Raw genomic sequence first — 25,373 nt, forward strand, 5'->3', positions numbered from 1 at the left:
CAATGTTAAACAATTCAAACGAGATTAGGTAGGTTCTTGAGAAAGGATAGACTATGACTGAATGGAAATTTGATCTGCAACTAGACTTGTCAGGGTTGTATTGGTTTGGCCAGTAGTCAATCCTTGTAATTGGTTAATTATTTGAACACTCTCCCCCAAAAAACCGTTGTTATCAATTTATAGGAAAATAGTACATAACTATCACTCATTCGAGACAACACTAATTTCCAATCAATTTTTTTGACTGCAATACTTTAAATCTCTTCTGAGAAATTATACAGCTGTGAACCTACAGTTTACACCTCTGTCCAAATTGGCTGGACCCACAAAATGTTTCTAGAATTCGGAGAATTACTAAAAAAACTAAGCTGGGATGCAGAGGAGTAGTAGAGGGATACAAATCCATAGGTCAATTTAAAACCCAAAAATATGTAAAAAAAAAACCAACCCAAACAATTACTAAGAAAATCTAAGGTTGAACCAGATGAATTCCTCCAAAAACCTAGGGGCGAAATTTCAGTAGTTCTTGTTCGACTAGTAACCCCTGCTGTGTTATCCCTGTTCAAATATGTTGCTACGTCTTATGTGATAATTAGGTATCCTGTCTAACCATAAAACTTTACCAAAGTCATAAACTATCGGTCAAGTTAATATATTACCAAAAGGACACAACAATTGATGCATGGCTTCAATTAAATATGAATTATGTCGCTAACAACCGGTATAACTAAACAATAAATGGCCGCTGCTGAGGGTAAACATTTATGACAAAATATTATACTTGGCTGAAATTCTATTGTTTTAGTAGATGATATACGTTGATATATTTTTGCATGTCATATTGTTTGTGTTATCAAATAAAAAATATAAAACATTTCATTTTCTTACCTATATATTGAAACAAAAGAATATTTTATTATAACCATACTTATTTCCTAATGTCTCCGTTTCTTATGTTTTGATCGTCTAATTCCAAGAATAATCTCAAAGGCTCTACGGAAGTCATCATTGAATAGAGTATATAAAATAGGATTTATACCGGAGTTGGCATATCCTAGCCAGATAATGGCAGCCTGTATATGAATGTCAAGTTCACAATTATCACAGAAGCTTCGGATTAAATACATAAAAAGGAAAGGGATCCAACAAAAACAGAAGCATGCCATCACTATTGCCATTCTTTTAGTTGCTCTTTGTTCTCTCAATTCATATTTACTCTTTATACCAGTCATACTTTTATTCCGTAGTTGTATTGCACGTTTCCTCAAGGAACTGCCTTTTTTTATTTTTAAAGATTTCTGACCTTCACTGTCACGTCTCTGATTATTGTTGTTTTTATTAGAACGTTTTATAATCAAACAATTGAACATAGGTGAACATGACTTGCATGCACATCCACTGCAGCATATATTTTCTTCCTTATAACTGACAGTGTCACCGGAACTATCGTCCATTACTATCCCGTTCTCATCGTTATCGTCAGTTGAACGACTAGGTTCAATGTGCTTTTTCTTCCCGTTCATTGAAGATACGGGTTGTTTTGTTTTTGGACCAGCTTGTGTTTGCTGTTCAGCTGACCCTTTCACATCGTTGCTAACGGTAAGCAACATTGTCGAACTGTTAGTTTTAAGATCTTTTTCGTTATTAAGATTATTTCCTTTTGACTTGTGGTCGTCTGAAGATTTCCGTAAAGGTCTTTTAGGAAACGGACTAATTTGTGTGGACTTGTCTTTCATGACAATTGGCGATTGTAAGTCTATTTGGGTTGTGCATGTTGAAGCTGTCTGTGGATTAATACAACTTGTTTCATTGTCATTATCAATGTTACAATGCTTCTTTTTATGGCGAGGTTTTAAAATTCTTGTTCTTTTCTTTAAAACTATGAATATTCTAATATATAAAAACGTCATTAGGAAAATTGGTATGACAAATGAGCCCATAGCAGAATAAACTACATACCCTCCTGTCTGAAAAAGTACGCATTCATACCGGTTTATTTTTGGATTATACCGATACAAGTTCGAAATCATATCTCGCCAACCTATAAATGGTGCGAATGATACTATTAAAGAAAATAACCACACAAAAATAATATAAATTAAGGCTCTGACGGGAGAACGTCGTTCAAAATACCACACCGGATAAATAGTAGCAGTGTAGCGGTCCACAGCTATTGTACATAATCCCCAAATAGATGCTGTACAGTTTAAAACGTCGATGCACAACCATAATGTACACATGGTCTCGCCGAAAACCCAAAAACCTAGTAAATCGTGAACTGTGGAAAGCGGAAGAACAGTTATGGCTAAAAGTAAATCGCTGACAGCTAAGTTTCCGATCAAACAGTTTGAAATTGAACGAAGATTTGGAAATTTGTAGAGTGCGCATAACACAAGTATGTTTCCAAAAATTGTCCAAAGTGTTATCACAGCTAAGACCAAGGCAACGATGACTAGTAACGGAAAAGATGAATGAATAATAGAACACACAGGATCTTCCAATTTCCATCTGCTACTGTTAGAATCGCAAACGTTTTTAAAAGTCTCGTTTAAAGTTTCTAAACTGCTATTCATATCATAAAATCCTGAAATATTAAATTGTATGTTATTATAGACGTGTCCTTCCATTTTGGCACTTTACTTAAAGAATGTATAGAATATTTCCAAAATCCATTGAAAAAACTTTAATCTTCTATCTATGTATAAAATTCTAACCTCATTGCATTTTGGCTTTCGTATTGTACTTCGTCGCTAAGTAAGTCCTTGCATCACTGTATATCGTATGTGTCTTATTGAAACCACGCATGGAAAATTAACCGCTAAGTTGTAAATCCATTTTTATCCTTTGAACATATTTATCCGATATGGCACTTCTTTATTATGTGTAGCACTACTGACTTGTCAATATCCTTCTCAGAATTCTATCACGTTGTTCATTGGCGATAAAATACAATATTGTAAACAAATCATATTCGCATAATAAAGAAATCAAAAGTGATCAACGGCAAGAGTTTTATTCTTATGAAGGGCTATTTTATCAGATAAAATTCGTCTCTCAAGAATTATCCTCAGTTGATTTTGGAATCCTTTTTGGATTTGACGATGAGAAATATTCATATATTTCTTTTCAATTTCATGTGTCACCAATTCGGTCGGAACAAAAGTATTTTACAATTTAATTTGTTTTTCCGCTAAGCATTCCAACATTTTTCAATACACTAATAAGAAATCCTTTGAGAAGATAAATTAAATCAGAGAAGATGCTTGTCTTCTAAATGTGCTATATAACATAGTCCAGCCTCTGATTTGCTGGGAAGTTTATGGTAGCAGTGAATTGTATATGCTGATATAATTGACAATGTCGATTCTTAGTAGACACCAATCTAATTTGATTTTTTTATCAAAGTTTGTTCGGTTTTTCTTTCAAAAAAAGTGAGACAGTCTAGATATATTGCACAAGAGAACAAAAGGTGAAATGTGAACCTAGTCCTGCTTTGATAACAATCATTCGTTATATTTTGACTACTGTATTTTGAATGTCAGCTCTTTATACAGAATTACTTAAGATTATGACATCTAGCATGTACCAATCAGATCGTTGGTTTACGTTTTTTTTTTATTACGATTTGTTTTCGTACATGGAATAATTCTTTCAGTTCCCAATAGACAGACGAACAGATTTCTTCCTCAGCTATTTAGTTAATTTTCCTTAGGAACAAGGACATTTAAACATTTATCTCCATCAGATGTATAGGTTGTTTATGATTATTTCAGGTTGTTTCCAATAATCTAAACACACAGTTTGATCAGGTGTTTTCTTATTTTATTATTTTCCTCTTGATTATATTTAAGAAGTTCCGAAAGTTTCAGTATGTTTTTCACATATGACATTTTGATATCCCTGTTGATTCGTGTAAGTATTGTAAATCGGCATACATTGTAAGGTGATTTATCTTCAAAGATCTCTGCAAATAGAAAAAAAAATCATGACATTGGTACATCCATCATTTAACATTTCCCATGGATAAGGTTTCTTAGAAATGTGTAAGTTGTCTTAATGGACGGGTTGTGTCAGACACTTTTTACTACTTTGGATTGTCAAATGTTGCGTTGATTAATTTAAGGTCGGCATGCACTAATGGCGCCTTTTGGTGAAATTTTATTTTTATGCTTGTCGGAAATTGCACAATTATTCAAAATAATGACTCAAAAGGTTTGTTTGGTGGACAGTCTTAATGGTGCGTGCTAGTGTTACATTTAAGAATAACCGCAATATTTTAAAAATTGCATTTATGGCTTTTCATAAGTGTAAACATTTTTCTCGGGTTTCTCGTAAACAAATATTTTTTGGTTATTTGTTTATTGCAAAGGCCATAAAAACTGGTAAATGCAGTCTGTTATTCAATATTTCGTTACGAACTCAAATTCATTCTTAATAGTGTTGCACGAGACTAAGTTAGCCAAACCCACATGTGTCACTTTGTGGAATATAAGAGTTATTTGACAACTTTCATATTACTTCTGTACAAAGAAATAGGCTGATTTGATAAATCTTATATAATTAGAGTCGAATGTACCCAATTAAGCATCAGTGTTTTTAAGAATTGAAAAAAATGTCCTCTTTCATTTGGGCATCACTCACTACGTGACCAGAATAAGAAAGATTACTTAAGAAGGCTCGCGGGTTCAAAACTATAGCAAACAATTAAACAGTTGTTTTTTTCATTACAAATTTTATTTATTACACTATTAGTTATTACTTTAGCCAAAACAATCGATTCGATTTGGCCCCAGATGACTTTTAAATTGTTAATATCATTGAAAATGCTCCAAATTATCGCCCTTTGCTGCGAAAATGCAGTTTTTTTGGCATTAAAATTGAAATATCTTTTTTAACTCATCGTTGACCTATATTTTTTTATTATTATTATGAAATAAGCTGTACATAAACTAAATAATTGTAAAATTAAGCGATTTCTGTAATTTAGTTCTTTTTTTATTTCGATAATACCTTTATTTCTCCTATTAGTTCAACAGAAAAAAGGACATTAACACAAATGTATGTTTCTTTCTGAGGCATACTGTGAGCTTAAATGAACGGTGACCCCATTTTTTATTTCATATTTCCTTTAAGTTAATGATAAATAAAAAATAAAATTGAGAATGTGTCAAAGAGACAACAACCCGACCTTATAACAGACAACAGCGGAAGGTCTTCAATGCAGCGATAAATTCCCGCACCCGGAGGCGTCCTTCAGCTGGCCCCTATAGTTCATTTATAAAAAAATATAGCGAAATCTTATATTAAAAAAAAACAATTATACCCGCGAGCCCCCTTAAGAGAGAATTATTTAGTTCCATTAATGAAATTAGTCATTAAAAATCATTTGGAATTTCCGTATTGCTTTTCAGGATAACTCGATCTTCAATCAAAACTATCAATGTCATTGAATTTTAATTTATCAACTGAAATAAATCATATTCAATTTAAAAAATGATATAGCAATATATCAAGAACATAATAATAGTCCAGAGATGCATCACGTCACTGATGAGTCTTTTGTAGACGAAACGCGCGTCTGGTGTAAATATAAAATTAAGTCCTGATATCTATGATGAGTTTATATACAACCACTTGGTCGATGCCACTGCTGGTGGAGATTTATTTCCCCGAGGGTATCACAAGCCCAGTAGTCATCACTTTTTGTGCTGACATGAATTATTATTGATATTGTTATATTTATAAATCAACTGTTTACAAAATTTTGAATTTTTTGAAATACTAAGGCTTTTCTACCTCAGTCATAGATTACCTTAGCTGTATTTGGCAACACCTTTACTTTTTTGGATTCGAGCATCACTGATGAGTCTTTTGTAGACGAAACGCGCGTCTGGTGTATATATAAAATTTAGTCCTGGTATCTATGATGAGTTTATCTCAAATGTAAAAAGGCGGTTTAGGGTTGGGTGAGCGGACTATACAAACTGAGAACTAATATTGCTGTATCCGTATGCTTACTCTTATCAAACTTACAGATAATAAGTTGTAACTACAAATATACTCTTATGAATTGTTTTATTGAATGTATGATGAATATTCAATCTTTCATGGACGGATATGTTGATCATCTTCTAGTTATACAGTATTAAAGAGCACGCAACTATTTTGTAGCATTGCTGTTTAACGGAATGTTTCACCTTTATCCCAGTTATTGTACTTTCCATCGTCTTGAAAATCATTGACATTGATACAGCAAAGTAATGTTGTAATTCACTTATCTTATACCGTGTAGATATTTTAATTGAAAACAAGCAGATTTAATAAATATTCTTGGACCGATCATGTTCTGTTCGTGTGTATTGGTTGCTCGCGATTATTAGGCGTTAATTGACGTTTCTGCTCATTTTCTTTCTTGTTTAATGTATTGTATGATAGTCGGAGCAGCATTACTAGATTTAGGGCTAGGTTTTATTTACAACTTGATAGAAAACTTCTATTAAGCGATATTGGTCTGACGAAATCAGACAGAAAATGTGTTGTTAATTGCAGTTTTACATCATTTTGTACGGAAAAAATGGTCGGTTATTGTTCCGTTAAATATAGATAATGGGCTTGTAGTTTTTATTACAATGGTGATCTATAAATGACTTTGAAATAAATTTTAGAGAAGACATAGGTTTTTGAAAAAAGTTGTTTAAGTAAGCGATTTTTTAAAGTGCATTGATAGTGTCACCAGTCATCATAAGGTTTAGTATAGATCGATTTGATGGAGAGAAAAAATACAAATACTTTTTTCCGATGATAGACAAATTAACATTTTATGTCAATTTAAGAGGTCAAAATTCTTCAATTAAGAAATTTATTGCTAGATGAAATGGCTTTGAAAATGTGCCACTATTGTGATTAGAAGCAATTCAAACAAAGTCATAACGACATGTCACGAAAAACTTTGCCGGTATATGTATCATATTTGGCGATAGCTCAGGAAAAGCATAACAATAAAGAATTTATGGCCATTTCATGATAGAACATCAAAAAGTCAAATTCTTATTTTATGATTGAACAGTCTGACCTTTAAGTACTATTTTGTTGTCCCTTGTGAATGTTGCCTTTTCATGACATGCTACATTAGTTTCCAGAATGGAGGAAACAAAAATTGTTTATTGGTTTTGTTCTTTATAAATTAGATTCATATGCACTTGTGAAACTTATTACAAAGTTGATATAGTTATCATTCACGTAAAAATCATAAGTCTTAAAATCACGGTTAAATTCGCAATATGTTTAAGCTGAAAAAATCTTTGCAACTGCCACACAGTCTGCATTTTGAAAAATATTGTTGTTTTAAACAGAGAAATCGGACAATCTTTTCTTTGGTGTATTTCATCTGATGAAATCTATTTCAAAAAGATGCATTTGGCGATAGATTGGCTAAAAAAGATGAAAGGGGGACAGTCAAAGTCATAGATCGAAAATAAACTGACAAAGCCATGGCTAAAAAATAAAAAGACTAATAGATAAAGAAAAGTACACCAGACACAACATAGAAAACTAAACACTAAGCAAATCGAACACCACCAAAAACTGGGGGCGATCTCAGGTGGTCCAGAAGGGTAAGCAGATCCTGCTCCACATATGGCACCAATCGTGTTGTTCATGTTATTACAAACCCGGTAAATAGTCTTATTCGGAACACTTGTGTTTAATAATAAATAAATGATATTTAAGTATAATTTACGCATCCACAAGTAAAAACATTTTTCTTTCACAATCTATTACTTAAAATAGTTTTTAGTTAACTATTTTCAGTAAATCTTGTCGAGCTTAACGTAAGCTGTTGTGAAACATGCCACGACATTTTCACACTTTATGCAAGATCAGATAATTATATCTATATTGATCAGGAGTCAAATACTGAAACATGAATTTATTTGTTTTCAATCTAACATTGAAAGAAAATGATGAATTAATTTTTAAAACGTAACAGATTGGTTTGTAATTTTTCATTTTTCTATTGCGGAAAGCGATTCAATTAGTTAGAAACAAGACAAGGGGTTGCTAGATCATGGAGATAGTGCGTTACTTTGTGATTTTTGATAAATGATTTTCTAATTGATGAAGGAATTTTATTTCACTCTGTGTATTTCCTTAATGGTTTTTGAATGGAGCTTTGTAATCTATACTTAAGACTTTTAAATATTATTTATAAGACGTAGCTTTTATTCCTAAAATCAAATGATTGCAGATTGGAAAACATTTAATAACAAAGAACTAAACGAACAGAATTCGTTGTTGCGATCTTAAGATCTTCACCGCTTTGTAACTAACAAACTTTTGATTGCTATGAATGTGTGTGTCGAAAGCAATACGTCATTTTTTTATTGCGCAATAATGATCAATGTGTTAAACTCAAGGTTCGTTTAATTTACAAGTATGTACATCTCATCATCAGTTGTTGTAAATGTGTTGCCGTACTTGCATAAATAATTTGAAATTGTGATTACAAGGTTATACAATAAGCATAAAGCGTTTAACCCAAACAGTAAACCTTTCAACCTTGAATTACCCTAGAACCCTCTTCCTCGCTTTAATATTTTGTCGATCGAATGATAGCACTCGGGTTTCCAGATCCAAAAGTACATTTTAATCAACATTATACTTGATATATTTTGCGATTGAAAAAAAGCGATATACTGATATAAATTGTTGATTTGAATCTATACAAATGTTAGGCCATTTTCTTTATTTTTGACAGTTTTAACATGACGTTAAACATTATAACATCGAATATAACCAATATAATGAAATTGGAACTAGAAGAAATAGAAAAACAAAGGGCAATGCACAACTGGTAAAAATAAAAAGCAACGACGCAGATGTGTGTAATATTAAGGGCACACACACTTACACGAAAAGACAACTAAACTAGAAATATTTTGGGAATACGAAATGGCATCACAACTTGGGCAGTAATATTACGGAAACTTCAATAACATTGGTTCTTAAAAGTCATCAATGGTACCAGGATTACAATTTGGTATGCTTAGAAAGCCTTAAAATAACTCCTAATTTGTTTTCTTACCTGCTACTTTACACGGTAACAATCCATATGAAGACATTTTATCTGAGATGACTATGTTCTTGTTTGTGAATGCTTTCTTATTAAATTAGAAAGAGCAAATAACAATTGTAATGTAGCTGTTATAATCAGACGGAATCCAACAGAGATTCTGTAGAACGCTAGGCGATAATTGTGCAACGGGACGACTTTTGCTATTTTGTCATTTTGGCAATTCGCATTGAGAGGTGTTTTGAACTCTTAAGTTTAAATCCTTTTTGAGGGCTTAATTGTGTCTTTGAAACATAGTATGTACAAAAGTTTTTCTAAGTAATGCAGTTTTCTGACAAATTTTTAAAGAAAGTTGATTTTAATATCCGTTTGATATGTTTTGCGTTAGTAGTAAAAATGAATATTAAATTTATCTTATAGATTGCATACTTTCAAGATCATTCAACTCATACATCTTAGGACTGATTCCATTTAATCAAAAGTTATATGATATGTTTTGTTTCACAGTTCAAGGATGTAATAATAATTTAAATTGGCGTAAATGGAAAGTATGTCCCTGATTAATACTATATTTGTAACGTTTTGTCTGTTTCATATCCTTTTGTCTGCAAAGTCATTATTTTCTCCTCCGTATTACATAAACTATTATCCCAACACGGCATCAGGAAATTCATTTGACTTTTTATTTAATAGGAAAAGGTTTTCTTTAGGTATTGTCATGTTTTTTTTCTCGTAAAACTTAAATTTATAAAACGGAAAAAAAACCAACAATGTTAATTTCAAGAAATATTTCACGTTCGTTACATGGTAACGGTTGCTGTCCAAACTGCTCATGCACAGTAGTCACTAAAATTTCTTTTTATAAGAGGCATAAGCTATCAAAGAATAAATCTACTACTAGACAACAAAAGATAAGAAACCAAGGAGATGACAACAAAATCAGAGGTCAAGGAAAGACAAGGTAGTACCATAAGCAAAAGAGTAATAAATAAACAACTAGAATGACAAACAACATTAAACAAAACACTGAATATTTCAATAACACGAAAGCCAGTAAATCCTTGGATGAACTCTGCTATTTATTTCTGATGATATCGTGCTAATTTTGAGATTTACACAAAGAAAGAATGTTGCTGTTCAAGGCTCTTTTTCTTGAAACCTAAAGTCATTTTATACAAAAGTGTCTGACAGATACATTACTTATTTTGGCACGTTTAAATTCACCGTAAATAAGTTGTCTGATGAAATCTTTTCGTCATATCTCGCAATAATTGCTTTTGCTAGAAAAAGAGACACTATGAGAAAAAAGCATTATCATGGTGTAACATAAAAATTCACTTCTATTAATAAATATCATCATCTGTACTTTAACCTTGCTTTTTAAAAAGCGGCTTTATCAGCGTATGATTATGTCATCATAATAAAACTACCAGTTGCTTATATTCCGAAAGGTCACCAGTAAACAGATTTTACGCTCAAATAAGATAACGAATAAGAATATATTGCCAATCACGTCCATTCATTCTAACTATAACAAGACAGGTCAATTAGATATAAATGTTAAGAGTTTCGAAATGGAGCTTAAATTTCAAAAATGATTGACCAAGTTCGTTTAAAGGATTGTTATATTAAAGAAAGGGCAATTTCAAAGAAATAAATAAACAGAACGTTTAACCGTTACACATTTTCTTTGTTGATTTCTGTAACAAAACACCATTTTCCAACATCCAAGGATAAAATCAGTTCGTAACTGCCGATTCGGAGTTAAAGTTTTACTGCTTTTGACAATTTATAAGAGTGCATCTGTTGTACTTAATCGAAAAGTGTATTTAACATATATGCTATATACTTTATGTACTATCATGTACTGACGTTTTGGAAGGCGTCGTCAAATTTACTATCAACAAAAAAAAAGCTTTTTTTGTAGGCATTTTTGATATTTGTTTGAATTTTTTAGTCAGTGGTGTTGTATATATTCGATGTATGTTTACATAGTTTTTGGTCTTAATTGTTGTTGCATTAACCTTTTGTCTGTTTTTGGGTTCCTATTTTTTGTCAATATAACAGACATATAAATAACTGTCACAGAAGTTTAGGGTGAAGTTAGATATAAAACTAGATTTTAACAACCATTTTCTTCGGAAAAATGCCTGTCCCACGTCTAGAATATGCCAATTGTTTTCCATTCCTTCCGTTGTTTGGTCAAGTCAAACGTTTGATTTGGCCCCTTTTTCCCGTTTTGAATTTGCCTTTGAGTTATGTATTTTTGATAAACGTTTCTTCAGTTTTGGCTCAGTATAGTATTGGTACGAGATCAAACTATATATATTTGTAAATATACCACCAAAATGATATGTTATGTAGCCAGAACAGAACAAAACATGTTTAACGTTGTTAGTATATTTTTAAATATAAAAGGTATAATTCCTCTTGGTTTTTTTTTTAAAAGAGGCAATTCAATAAGACGTTAATTTGAAATCAATTGCATCTTTATGCTTTGGAATTGTACATGATGATCATCAAATTACTATTGATATCGAAGAATATTTATATTCCTCTACTAAATTTAACTTAGAAATTGCTTTATTTGAAATGTTTCAAAAAAGATTTTGTGGACCAAGTACTAGTACCATACAGCAATATCGTTATATCCCCACACATACCATGACGCGTTTGAAAAAGCGAAACCTCAATATTTACCTGTCGAAATTGTCGTAAATAAACATTGTTTTTTTATAAGTAATATTAGTAAGTTTATCATGTTTGCTTAACAATATCGACATAATGTCGTATTATGCAACTGAAATGCTAATGTATCAATTTTTTGTTGAGGCTGACGATTTTCTGACGGTAATTTGATCTTTGGTCAGTAGTACTTATATTGCAATAACTGTTAAAAACAAACTGACTATCACTGAGATTAACCTTAAATAAATAAATTTGAACAATAGTCGTTGCAAATAATTATAAACGTTGGAATTGATTTCACGTGAACCATTGTTAAAAAACGAGATTTAAAGTCGATTGAAAGTCAGAATAAGTTTAATTTTCTTATTTCCGTTTTGTAACAACTCCATAAAGTTGCGCTTGTTTTTTGTTAAGATGAAACAGGCTTGAAATGCAGCACTTCAAATAATTAATTTCACTCTTACTTCTGTTTGGCAGTTGACAGACAGCTATGTATAAAAAAAACCAATTTGAAATAAAATTCATTTCTGAGAGAATTAAAATCCGATGTTCCAACTGTTCCTTCTTGCAGCAGTTAATGCAGCTGTACATAAAACAAATGAACGTTGAATATTTATTTTTTTGCGAACTAAACTATAAAGCATTTTATTTTACCTTTTATTGTTTTGCAATAACATTTCATCATTCGATTCTTTAATTGAAGATTGTTTGTATGAAACGACTAATGTTGACGATAAGCTATTATAATATTTCTATTTTTTTTTTATTAGCTTGAAATGTGTCTATTAACAAGTTACGTTTTAAAGTTGTTACAACCACTGGATTTATGACACTGAGCATGGACATTTCGTCTCAAAGAGTATAAATAAAGGCAACAGAAGTATACCGCTGATCAAAAATCGTAAATCGATGGACAAAAACAAAATCGGGGTAACAAACTAAAACTGAGGGAAACGCATTAAATATAAGAGGAGAACAACGACACAACATTAAAATGTAACACACACAGTTAAACTGTCCCACACTTCCATCTATAAAAGCTCCGCTCCGAAACTAGCGTAGCAACACAGCAGGTGCCGAGTTTACCCTTTAGTCGATGCTCTTTTGGTAGCAAAAATATTATTAATATAAAATTCAGAAGATGTCGTCGTATAATTTCTAACGAGACAACCTTCAACTTGAGACCAAATGACGTAAAACAAGTGATTCGAGTGTCAAAGTAAAGTCATATGTAGACAAAATACTATTATGTGGTACTGTACTATAAGAGGTCTGTTAGTAATGATGAGTTTATTTTAAACCATTTGAATTCATTTTCGTCAAATAAGTTTAACTTTGCGATCAGGTAATTTCAGTCTACTTTTAACAAATTAGGTATTTTTTTTTGTTAATAGCTATTGAAGTTTTGAAAGCTGCTTTATCTTAGAAAAACTCATAATATAATCTGCTATGTACACATGAGTTCAAAACACATCAGGTTTGTTAATTTATTTTATCTAATCAATTCGTTTTCCCCCGTAATCTGCTCTGTGGTGCATATATTTCCTTATCCTTGCTTGCTTGATGTTTGTTACAATTATACAGATGTTTTATGTTCAAAACGTGTCAATCCTTCAGTTTAAAACTTTTATTCAGACTACAGTAGATTCGAGAATAAATATGAATTATTCTGTTAGTCCTCTTTTCGCCAGCAGACATTTCTTAATTGTACATTGCTGGTATTATAATGTAATATTTTAGATATAATGCTTCTTTTAATTAATGACATTGTCCTAAGGAATACGGTTTTCATGTACATTGATATTAAATGACTTGGGGTGTTGTTTCTTCATTAAAATGCTGTTAAATTTTTATTAAGAGAAGGTGGTGAAATGGATTTAAATCTCCTCGGAGAATTTTGTGGGTTTTGTCTTAGTTAGTTAATAAAATTACTTGCTTACGAGGCTTTCGTTCAATCAACCAGGAGTGAAAAGTTTAATTATATTACTAAATCATCCAGACTGCAATAAGATGGTCAAGTTCCTTAGTTCTTAGCTTCTTCACTTGTTTGTTTAGCAATATAATACCATATTGTGCCAAAGATATGCGTTTAAATGACAACATTATATCATGTTACATTTAGATTTTTATAAAGGTATTTTTTACGAATTCCTTCATGCACTAATTTCCATTATGATTTCAAATATTTAGAAACTATTCGTGCAATGAACAATCGTTTTCCAAAGGTATTCAGACCTTCGAAATAATATAATATAAAGTTACGCGTTTGATACTGCGTTTCGCAAAATACTTCGCATCTAACACATAAATGAATCATATAAAAAGTTACCAAAGGTACCAGGCTTATGATTTAATACGCCAGACGTGCGTTTCGTCTACATAAGACTCAGCATAGATCAAAATTATTAGGAAGCCAAACAAGTACAAAGTTGAAGTGCATTGATGACCCAAAATTCCAAAAAATTGTGCCAAATACGACTAAGGTTATCTATGCCTAGGATAAGAAAATCTTAAAATTTTGAATAATTTATACTTTTGCAAATAGTAAATTTATAAAAATGACCATATAATTGATATTCATGTCAACACCGTAGTGCTGACAGACCAAAACTAAAAAAAAAAAATCTGATATATTTTCATCTTTCCTTGTGATATAAAAGTCGCTTTAGTGCCATTGTATTTTTCTTCCAAGGAAACGTAAATTACTGAAAATTTACAGAACAATACAAAAATACAAGACCTAAACACTTTCAAACACACAACGAAAAAGACTATAAAGATATACATATAAACAAAAAAGAATTACAAAGATAAAATAAGGACAAATAGATATAAATTGCACCTTCAACAAAATTCTTGTTACATAATATAATACTCCCTCAAACAATGTCTTTACATCATAAACAATAATATGTGTCTTGTATCAATGCAGAAATATAGTATTGACCGATTAATCTCTTCATATAGTCTAAAATTGTGTTGGTAATTTGTAAGATGTTTCTATAATCGGAAACTCGGCATGTCCATCCCGACTTTACTCAGTGCATTATTGTCAATATTTGTAATCTGCATTAAGGACGATTAGGAGGATGTGTAGTAAAAATCGTAATTTTTGTCGATATTCCAACGTAGTTTTCAACATACATCGATATACAACCTTCAAATTAAATTAAATCTACTTTCAAGTTGAGATTTAAATTATAGTTTGCTATGCAATCTTTAGTCAGCTTAATCAATATTCGATAGTGTTATTCAATTTCTGTTAAACATGCGGTTACTTTTATTCTGGTATATAACGCAAGATTTTATTCAAACCAGCCAATTTTTTTTGTGACAATATAATTGTTTTCATTTACAAAAGTTGTATCCTCTTTGGACATTGTAATGCGAGAAATATAAAGGTACTTGGTAAAACGTTGTATCAGATTAGTCGGAGGGGGGGATAACTTAACAAAAACAAACCATAGAATCAAATAATTAAACTCTTTGTCAGATATAGAAATTAAGGCATATCGCAGGGATGGTTGTTACCTTATAAAGAAAGACATTTGCTATCATTTTGTTTATGGATGAGCGTCAAGTACCATTTTTCAAAATAACGTTACAGAATATACACACACACAGATGATCTTTTTAGTTAAAGAAAAGCTTTTATCAACATCTTCACATTTTAATGTCAAACTCCATTTCAAAAATGAAAATATATTCCCTCAACTTTAAGAGAAGAAGTCATGCACATGATTTGTGGGATCCCGGATTGTTTCATTTGATTTATGTGAAATATAAGATTTCAAATATGTTTCAAATGACCCGAAAGCCATTTTGTATGCAACCTTTAACAACCATGTTAAAGACGAATACTACAAACATAAACTTTACCCCTGTTTTAAAAGAAATCACTTTTTTTTTATTTGAACGGGAAAACGTAGGACTGTGAAAGCGATTGTATTAATATTGATAAAGTTGAAATGTAAAGTATTATTTTTTTTAACTCTAGGAATATATAACTAATCTTAAGCTGTATTTGAAATAACGTTTGTTTTTGTTTTTGTTTTTTTTAGTTGGTTTTTTTCCCCTTAATTGCTGTTCAACGTCTGACCCTATTATTGTTTTTGCCTTGTAAATTGTTTTTATTCGCGTCTATGGTGTGTCTTTTTTTAAACGAAACGTGCATCTGGCGACCACAGCTTTATGAGTCAATTGTTGTACAATACGAAAATGACCTATAAGGTAGTTACAATAGTTAAAGACAGTTTTTATTGTTAATGTTTAAACTTCTGTAAACTTTATTGACTCGAGACGATTGAAAGTTTTATGCATCGAATGGAAATCTTTATTTAACTAAAGATTGTGTCCTGCGCCTTCGATGCATTGGCTATTTTTGCTTTCTAAAAGAATTATTTCCGACCTCTCCTTTTGTCGTTTAAATCTTCCGACCTCTCCTTTAATCGTTTAAACCTTTAAATACATGATAGCATTGTGTTTTGTATATGATAATAATGTTTGCCTTTAGCTGGCGTAAAGTCCAGAGTCGCAGCATGTTGTTTTAGCATACATCGAAATTAACTTCCGGTCTAAGTGTTTGTGATATGAAGCCTTGTCATACCACTACCATTCACGGTTTTCATGATGGATTATAAAGCATAATTATTCTAAGTAGAAGGATTATCTGATTACTGACATGAGACATAATGTTGAGTTTGGTATTTTTCTAAATGCATATATTATCATCTAATTTAAGACAGCCAGAAAAGGATGAACATGAACTATTTTGTTCTTACAAATACTACAGGATGCGAAAACGGTTTAGCATGTCCTTAAATATCAGTTGAAGAAAACTTACTGTATGAACTTTTAAATGAACTATTATTTTAGTAAAACCACTGTTTTAAAATGCTATAATGATAGGCTTACATAATATTAATAAAATTGAGAATGGAAATGGGGAATGTACCAAAGAGACAACAACCAGACCATAGAGCAGACAACAGCAGAAGTTCACCAACAGGTCTTCAATGCAACGAGAAATTTCCGCACCAAGAGGCGTCCTTCAGCTGGCCTCTAAACAAATATATACTAGTTCAGTGATAATGAACGACATACTAAACTCCAAATTGTACACAAGAAACTAAAAGTTAAAATAATACAAGACTATTAAAGGCCAGATGCTCCTGACTTGGGACAGGCGCAAAAATGCGGCGGGGTTAAACATGTTTGTGAAACCCTATACCCTAAAAGTAAACGAAGGTTATTAAGAGCTGCAGAGGTAATAATAATTGTTGAACCAAATTTAACGAAGTAAAACTGAACCATATAATGAACGTCAATTTCCTCTTTCGAAACACAAGAATACACACGCATACACTAAAAAATAGCCGTTAACGTAAATATGTTAACTTATATCCAGTTCTGTAAATGTTTACATTTAATAATATGTAAAAAAAAAAAGTAATACCTACAAATGGAAGTCAACTGCAACTGAAATATCACAGATAAAGACTAATATGTGTTAAGTGAGTGATGATTATATGTACATAATGATGTTTTCTCGTGAAGAGGCGGAATTCATAAATAAAATCGTTTTTGTTTTGAATAACACAGTAAATATACAGCAATTAGCGAGGGAGGCAAATTAGATGTGGAAATGCATTTTACACTATTATCATGATAGGGTGCCAAATTAAGGTGATCAAAGTAGAATATCAACAGGTTTTTATTATTATCATTGTGCAAGTTGGGGTTACACTAAGACAGAAAAAAGTATTATCACAAAAATACTTAACTCCTAAGAAAACTCAGAACTGAAAGTCCATAATCAAATGGTAAAATACATCAAACGAATGGATAACAACCGCAGTTTTCTGTAGGTTTCTTATTTTTCATCTCGTATTTTTGTTAAGCTGTTCATGCCTTGTTTATATTAAGGATTGAAATACTACCATCAATTGCTATTGCATAATGTTCTTAATTTAGATTTTTCTTTCCATATTCGAACCTTTAAAGTTGCGTTTTTAGACTAGTAATGACTTTAAATTAATCATGATGTCGGAAAGTAATTGTCGTGTACGTGGTTACGATCTATTTCCATGTTTTTAGTTTTCAATATGATAAACTTATAGCACCAGGTTAGCTTTTTGCTTCATCACTTGGAATATTATTTTGGTTTAAACACAATATCTCAACTTTGTACATTTAAATAAGAAATGTATGTTAGGGACAAAATGTCATAGTTTGTCAGTTTTAATTCAACATAACAAATATTCACAAACAGTGTAAGTTGGGTTCTGGTTTCAGAAAAGTGTTTAAAGGAATGATAGATTCCTGGTTAAACAAAAACATATGGGAAATCCTTCATCATTTTGTTGACACAAATCTTTTAATTTACAGTAAAAGATTATGGAAGACTTCATTATGCTATGAATGCAGTAGAATTCTCCAAGGAAATTAAGCTGACAATTTAATTTCTTTAAAAATTTGCCAACCATTTAAACTACAAATCAAAATGTAGTCAACGTAATACCGTACTTAATTCTTTTGAAGATTTTAATCAATTTAAAGCAACAGTTGTTCTTCTTTCTTTTTACGGTTTTATATTTTAATAATACTTTAGAAATGGAACCAAGAAGACTGCACTTTTGCATTGTTAAATAATAGCTCCATGTCAATTATGGATTTGTTAATTTACGACATGAAATGAATTTCACAAAAATAGATGCATAGAGCTTGACAAATAATTAAAAAAACAAATAGCAAATTTTAAACAAAAAGTCGTTAGAAGATGACAAATAAAATATGTTTAAGGGATAAGACGTTTAGGTGTAGCAGACTTGAATAAGACAGATCAAAAGCAGCCAGCGAGAGAGACGTATTGACTAGTCAAAAGGTAGCGAGAGTGACGTACGGACCAATCAAAAGTAGTGAGAGAAACATACTATCCGTCAACAGTATCAAAAAAGGAAAATAAATGCCAAATTATTTTGTATATATACATGTTGATGTCTTAAATTGTGGGAGAGTGTTACCGTTTACTTTATTATTATTCAAACACATGAGTAATGTTCACTTTATATGATTCATACTTAAAACAATTGACACCAATCATTTTGACACCAATTAAATATAGTTTGTGAGCATCCAAAGCAAAAAAAAATTTGAACAGGACAAAAAAAATGAAACTTGCTTAAAAGGTAAGCAATATGATAAATGTTGTTAACATGAAGCAAACATTGTTTACCGAGTCTTGGATACTCATACTGTACTTTATTCCTTATCCTCTATATTAAATATCCTCTCCTAACCTGTGAATGTTCACAAGTATATAGTCTGTCTAGCCAATAGCACCTTAGAAACATATACCAATCAGAACCGATATGTGTTTATAATTTCAAAATAGTGTAAATATTGAATGAATATTGCTTTGCACCATGATGAAAAGCAAACAAATAAATACGGTCGTCTTTGCTTATAGGATTCGTTCTTGTTTTCAGTGTAATTGCCCGTATAATTAAGTGATAATATACAAAAAACTAGAGGCTCTAAAGAGCCTGTGTCGCTCACCTTGGTCTATGTGACTATTAAACAAAGAAAGCAGATGGATTCATGACAAAATTGTATTATGGTGATGGTGATGTGTTTGTACATCTTACTTTACTGAACATCCTTGCAGCTTACAATTATCTCTATCTATAATGAACTTGGCCCAGTAGTTTCAGTGGAAAATTTTAGTAAAAATTTACAATTTTATAAAAATTGTTGAAAATTGACTATAAAGGACAATAACTCCTTAGGGGGTCAATTGACCATTTCGGTCACGTTGACTTATTTGTAAATCTTACTTTGCTGAACATTATTGCTGTTTACAGTTTATCTCTATCTATAATAATATTCAAGACAATAACCAAAAACAGCAAAATTTCCTTAAAATTACCAATTCAGGGGCAGCAACCCAACAACGGGTTGTCCGATTCATTTGAAAATTTTGGGGCAGATAGATCTTGACCTGATAAACAATTTAGCCCCTGTCAGATTTGCTCTAAACGCTTTGGTTTTTGAGTTATAAGCCAAAAACTGCATTTTACCCCTATGTTCTATTTTTAGCCATGGCGGCCATCTTGGTTGGATGGCCAGGTCATCGGACACATTTTTTAAACTAGATACCCCAAAGATGATTGTGGATAAGTTTGGATTAATTTGGCCCATCAGTTTCAGAGGAGAAGATTTTTGTAAAAGATTACTAAGATTTACGAAAAATGTTTAAAAATTGACTATAAAGGGCAATAACTCCTATATGGGTCAACTGACCATTTCGGTCATGTAGACTTATTTGTAAATCTTACTTTGCTGAACATTATTGCTGTTTACAGTTTATTTCTATCTATAATAATTTTCAAGATAATAACCAAAAACAGTAAAATTTCCTTAAAATTACCAATTCAGGGGCAGCAACCCAACAACGGGTTGTCCGATTTATCTGAAAATTTCAGGGCAGATAGATCTTGACCTGATAAACAATTTGACCCCCGTGTCAGATTTGCTCTAAAGGCTTTGGTTTTTGAGTTATAAGCCAAAAACTGCATTTTTCCCCTATGTTCTATTTTTAGCCATGGTGGCCATCTTGGTTGGATGGCCGGGTCATCAGACACATTTTTTAAACTAGATAACCAAAAGATGATTGTGGATAAGTTTGGATTAATTTTGCCTAGTAGTTTCAGAGGAGAAGATTTTTGTAAAAGATTACTAAGATTTACGAAAAATGGTTAAAAATTGACTATAAAGGGCAATAACTCCTATATTGGTCAACTGACCATTTCGGTCATGTTGACTTATTTGTAAATCTTACTTTGCTGAACATTATTGCTGTTTACAGTTTATTTCTATCTATAATAATTTTCAAGATAATAACCAAAAACAGTAAAATTTCCTTAAAATTACCAATTCAGGGGCAGCAACCCAACAACAGGTTGTCAGATTCATCTGAAAATTTCAGGGTAAATAGATCTTGACCTGATAAACAATTTTACCAATTGTCAGATTTGCTCTAAATGCTTTGGTTTTTAAGTTATAAGCCAAAAACTGCATTTTACCCCTATGTTCTATTTTTAGCCGTGGCGGCCATCTTGGTTGGTTGGCCGGGTCACCGGACACATTTTTTAAACTAGATACCCCAAAGATAATTGTGGCCAAGTTTGGATAAATTTTGCCTAGTAGTTTCAGAGGAGAAGATTTTTGTAAAAGATTACTAAGATTTACGAAAAATGGTTAAAAATTGACTATAAAGGGCAATAACTCCTATATGGGTCAACTGACCATTTCGGTCATGTTGACTTATTTGTAGATTTTACTTTGCTGAACATTATTGCTGTTTACAGTTTATCTCTATCTATAATAATATTCAAGATAATAACCATATAACGGCAAAATTTCCTTAAAATTGCCAATTCAGGGGCAGCAACCCAACAACTGGTTGTCCGATTCGTCTGAAAATTTCAGGGCAGATAGATCTTGACTTAATAAACAATTTAACCCCATGTCAGATTTGCTCTAAATGGTTCGGTTTCAGAGTTATAAGCCAAAAACTGCATTTTACCCCTATGTTCTATTTTTAGCCATGGCGGCCATCTTGGTTGGTTGGCCGGGTAACCGAACACATTTTTTAAACTAGATACCCCAATGATGATTGTGGCCAAGTTTGGTTAAATTTGGCCCAGTAGTTTCAGAGGAGAAGATTTTTGTAAAAGTTAACGACGCCAGACGACGGACGACAGACGACGGACGACGGACGCCGGACGCCAAGTGATGAGAAAAGCTCACTTGGCCCTTCGGGCCAGGTGAGCTAATAAATGTATCATTTAAACAATACCAGAATCAAACCACTGACTATGTGATCAGATAATGACAAAACTAAATAACGAACTTACTAATAGTTTCAAAACTCAGTCAAAATTGGTAAATTATTAAAAAAAATGAGAGTGATACTCTATTAATTTGATTCGTCCAAATCGCTTCTCTGCATTTACCTTCGACAGGAACTCTATAAGACAAATATTTGAAACCAAGGATATATATAAACGTATGAACAAAATGATGATTTAATCCTTTTTTACTTCAAAAACGTGATAAGTAGTTCACGTCCAGTAAGGATTATTGCATAACAAAACAGATTGTGCCCTATTTTATTTTATTTTATGTTAAAATACCAGAATTTGATTGGTTAATACGAAAGAGATAATGTACTCCGGTCCATGCCTTATTCACCGAGACCCTTGATCAATTATGCGCTTTATTAGAAAAGGAATGTTATCATGTATAAGACGTCATTAATAGACAGCGATAACTGAACATTAAGTAAAATAAATTTAACAATACATAGCTGAGACGGTGATACACAAGATTGGTAATTCGAGAAAACAATGTCGACCGATACGAAATCAAGAATGACAATGTATTTTGAGGGGTAGCAATCTGCTCTTATTACATACTATTATATAATGCTTCATTTCGTCGAACGTAGGTATACTTGTACGTGGTGTTTTCTGCATTTCAAACAGAATACTGAAAGCACATATGAGAAGTTTAATCCGGGGATGTAAATAATTTACCCATTCCTTTATATTGACATTGAAAGATGAGAAAACCATACTTACTTATAAAAATATCTATTAAACAGTGGAAATCTTTATCTCAAAATACGATTTCAACCCATCCTGTTTTATCCCTTTCTGTAATTCACAGTGGTAACACAAATCTCGTCTTATAGTAGATGGTATCTGGACAGTATTAATAAATCAAGGATTGTATACGTTAGATAGTTTCACAAAGGGAACTGACCTAGTAATCAATTTTTACTGTGAAGAATTTTCAATGAAATGGAAACCATTGAACACGTTACACTAAATGAAGTGGAAACGCTAATTTGTGAGAAGAAGGTTGTGTGGTATATGTTCTGTAGTGCAATGAACCTGTTACTCATGGTTTGTTCGAATCGATGGTGCTTTTTATGTAATGTGTGTTTTCAAGGTTATCCCTATCTCAAATGAGAGCTTGCAGAGAGATATAGATTTGAAACTTCAGACCATTTATGATAATGTTTATATAAAACTTTTTCAAAATAATGTTTAATGCAGCAACAGTGGTATATCTGAACTGGATGTCCAGCTGCCGAGGAAATCCTTATAGACATGAAGCAACGGATCACATGTAGAGACAAGTCTTGTTATATATTTCTCTAACCCTTTTCACTTCTGAAAAGTCTGTTTCTCTTCAAGTAGCTGATAAAAAAAATCCGAACTATATATATTTGAAAGATCTTACTTTTTTGGAAATCGTTATAAAAAAACGAATTTACTACTAATTTATTGTAAATCAGGGTGACGGTTTCATAAGGCTGAGCATATTTACGGCACATAAATAAGGGTATCAATAGGTCCTTTTTTTTTTCTTTGTTTTCATTCTCAAATTTCTGTATTCAAATATAAGACAAGTGGTAAATTGATAGTTATTGTGACAAGAAGAAAATACCTTTGATATAAGGAATTTCCACTTTACTTTGATTTAGAACTGCTGCTATTCAATTTGAATTTAATTTGAATCTCTTACATGTTGAGTTCCATTTCCTCTCAGATCACAATTATTTCATGTAAATTGAGAACGTATTGTAGTATTCTATAATTTCTTTCTTGAAATGGAAATTCAGAATCTTTTTAATTTAGTCTAGGGTGGAAGATTGAATATAACTAGTTAGAAGTTCCCAATTCGAAAACATTTATGTTTCATCCATGAGTTATTATGCAGAGAACACACAACTAAAGCATTTTTTCTAGATAAAGAATTAGTCTTTGTGGTAATTTTCTATCGGCTCAGAACTCTGAAGTTTTTGATTCAGTCTCTGATAGGATTAAATCAAAGAATGCAGTTAAGGTCGTTACTATATTAAAACAATTGTAGTAACAACCAGGTCGATATCACTTTATAGTACATTTATAAAGATCATGATAACAAAATAATGTTCCATACTTAGGCAGTTCGCTATGTTTTATGATACTATTAATAATAAAGTATACAAGAATTGTTTCGCTGTTTAATTTGAAACTATACAATTTGCTTTTAATTAACTTTCTCAAATTCGGAAAATTACCAATGTGATCATTTGCGACTAGAAACCAAAAAGTTGAAATAAATATGAACGATACATTAGTAAACACATTTTGAACTGAGTCAGTCATTTCGATCTAAAAAAGTGTAAAACGTATGAATAATGAAAAAATCATATGCGACTTTCAGCCAATTTTCAGACATAACCGTAGTTATGAATTCAGTTCAAACAGTTATCTTGCAGTCAACTTAAATATTGTAAGTCTATGTTTGGAGTGTTTAGTAATAATTATGCACATTCAGAAACAATAACTTCCTGAATTGTCGTAACAACTAATGAAAAGTACGGGAATGACTACAAGTCGGCTGTCTGAATGCCTCAAAATTTATCAGAAGAAATCAGAAAACTCTTTGTCTTTTTATTAAGTTCAAAATATTTAGAAATTTTAGATATTAAAATGACAAGTGTAACTTTGAGGTAAGCGAATTAATTTATGTAAAGCCTGACAGAGATCCTTTTTTTTTCGTGTACCTGTATATTTGCTTTCATGTAATTATTTTAAAATCGTTCTAAGAGAAAACACGATCAAAGTTTTTCAATTGCTTATTGTATTTTGCGTGAGTTCTCAGACATAGATGTAATTAAAAATCAATTGGCTTGTTATGTTGTTTAACGAAGCACAATTTCTACAGCTTTCTGTAACATTGACCAAGGTTGTTATAATCAGCTGATGATTAACGTGTTGGTTTTATTTGTTTGAATGATGTTAAGAATGTCAATGGTATTAGACATACTTCATTAAACATAAATCATTTCTCCATTAAGATGAATGTCATTCCGGAAGGTAAGAATAAACTAACTTTGTCTCCCTTGTTATATTTCCGGAATAAAAGGGGATATTGATAAAAAGGTCGAGCTTTTGAATATTTGACAAAATAAAAATAGAATAATTAAGAAATTTACACTGAGTAGAGATACACATGCGCAACTGGAAATATCTCTAAGGTCTTGCATTACGCAATATAGAAAAAATAGGATTTTAACCTTTTTTTTTAATTACAGAAGACGATTGTTAAACGATTTGATATTTTTAAACTCTCCTTTTGATGTGCAGACATTAATTTTCAAATAGCATTCAATATAATACAACAGAATTTTGACTAGTAGAATTCACATATCTTGGTATGTGTTTGCATCTGGAATATTGTTCATCAATATCCCTTTTAATATCGACTACACATACTGCATTTAACTGTCATTTATAATGTAGGTCCTGATAAGCCTCTTTCAAGTTGCACAGACTTTCTCGTACCTGTAATATATTTCGAGTTATAGACATCTATTCTACTTTGACTTTGACAATAAATCTAATGTTCGGTAAATATCAAAGATTTTGGATTTTTTAACAGATATTTAGAGCTTTGAAAGAAATAAAATATACTTCATTTTACTCTTTCTAATGGAAGTTTTGTGACGAACTTATATACGTACTAGGGTTTATTTCACATGAACAGTTCATAAAGC

At 31.5% G+C, this 25,373-nt stretch overlaps 2 protein-coding genes across 2 annotated transcripts in view; one reads left to right on the plus strand and one right to left on the minus strand.

Moving 5' to 3' along the window:
• LOC139520050 (phosphatidylinositide phosphatase SAC2-like) overlaps positions 1-25,373 on the plus strand; it is a 253,355-nt gene that overhangs the window by 78,801 nt on the left and 149,181 nt on the right. The gene's annotated exons all lie outside the window — the stretch shown is intronic.
• Positions 875-25,373, minus strand: part of LOC139520053 (octopamine receptor 2-like) — a 40,104-nt gene continuing 15,605 nt past the window's right edge. Inside the window, exon 2 of the mRNA XM_071312472.1 lies at positions 875-3,964. Within this exon, the coding sequence (XP_071168573.1) occupies positions 936-2,627 (1,692 nt within the window). The 5' untranslated portion in view covers positions 2,628-3,964 and the 3' untranslated portion in view covers positions 875-935. The remainder of the gene's footprint in view (positions 3,965-25,373) is intronic.

Source organism: Mytilus edulis, chromosome 4, assembly GCF_963676685.1.
Source record: "Mytilus edulis chromosome 4, xbMytEdul2.2, whole genome shotgun sequence".
Taxonomy (NCBI): Eukaryota; Metazoa; Mollusca; class Bivalvia; order Mytilida; family Mytilidae; genus Mytilus; species Mytilus edulis.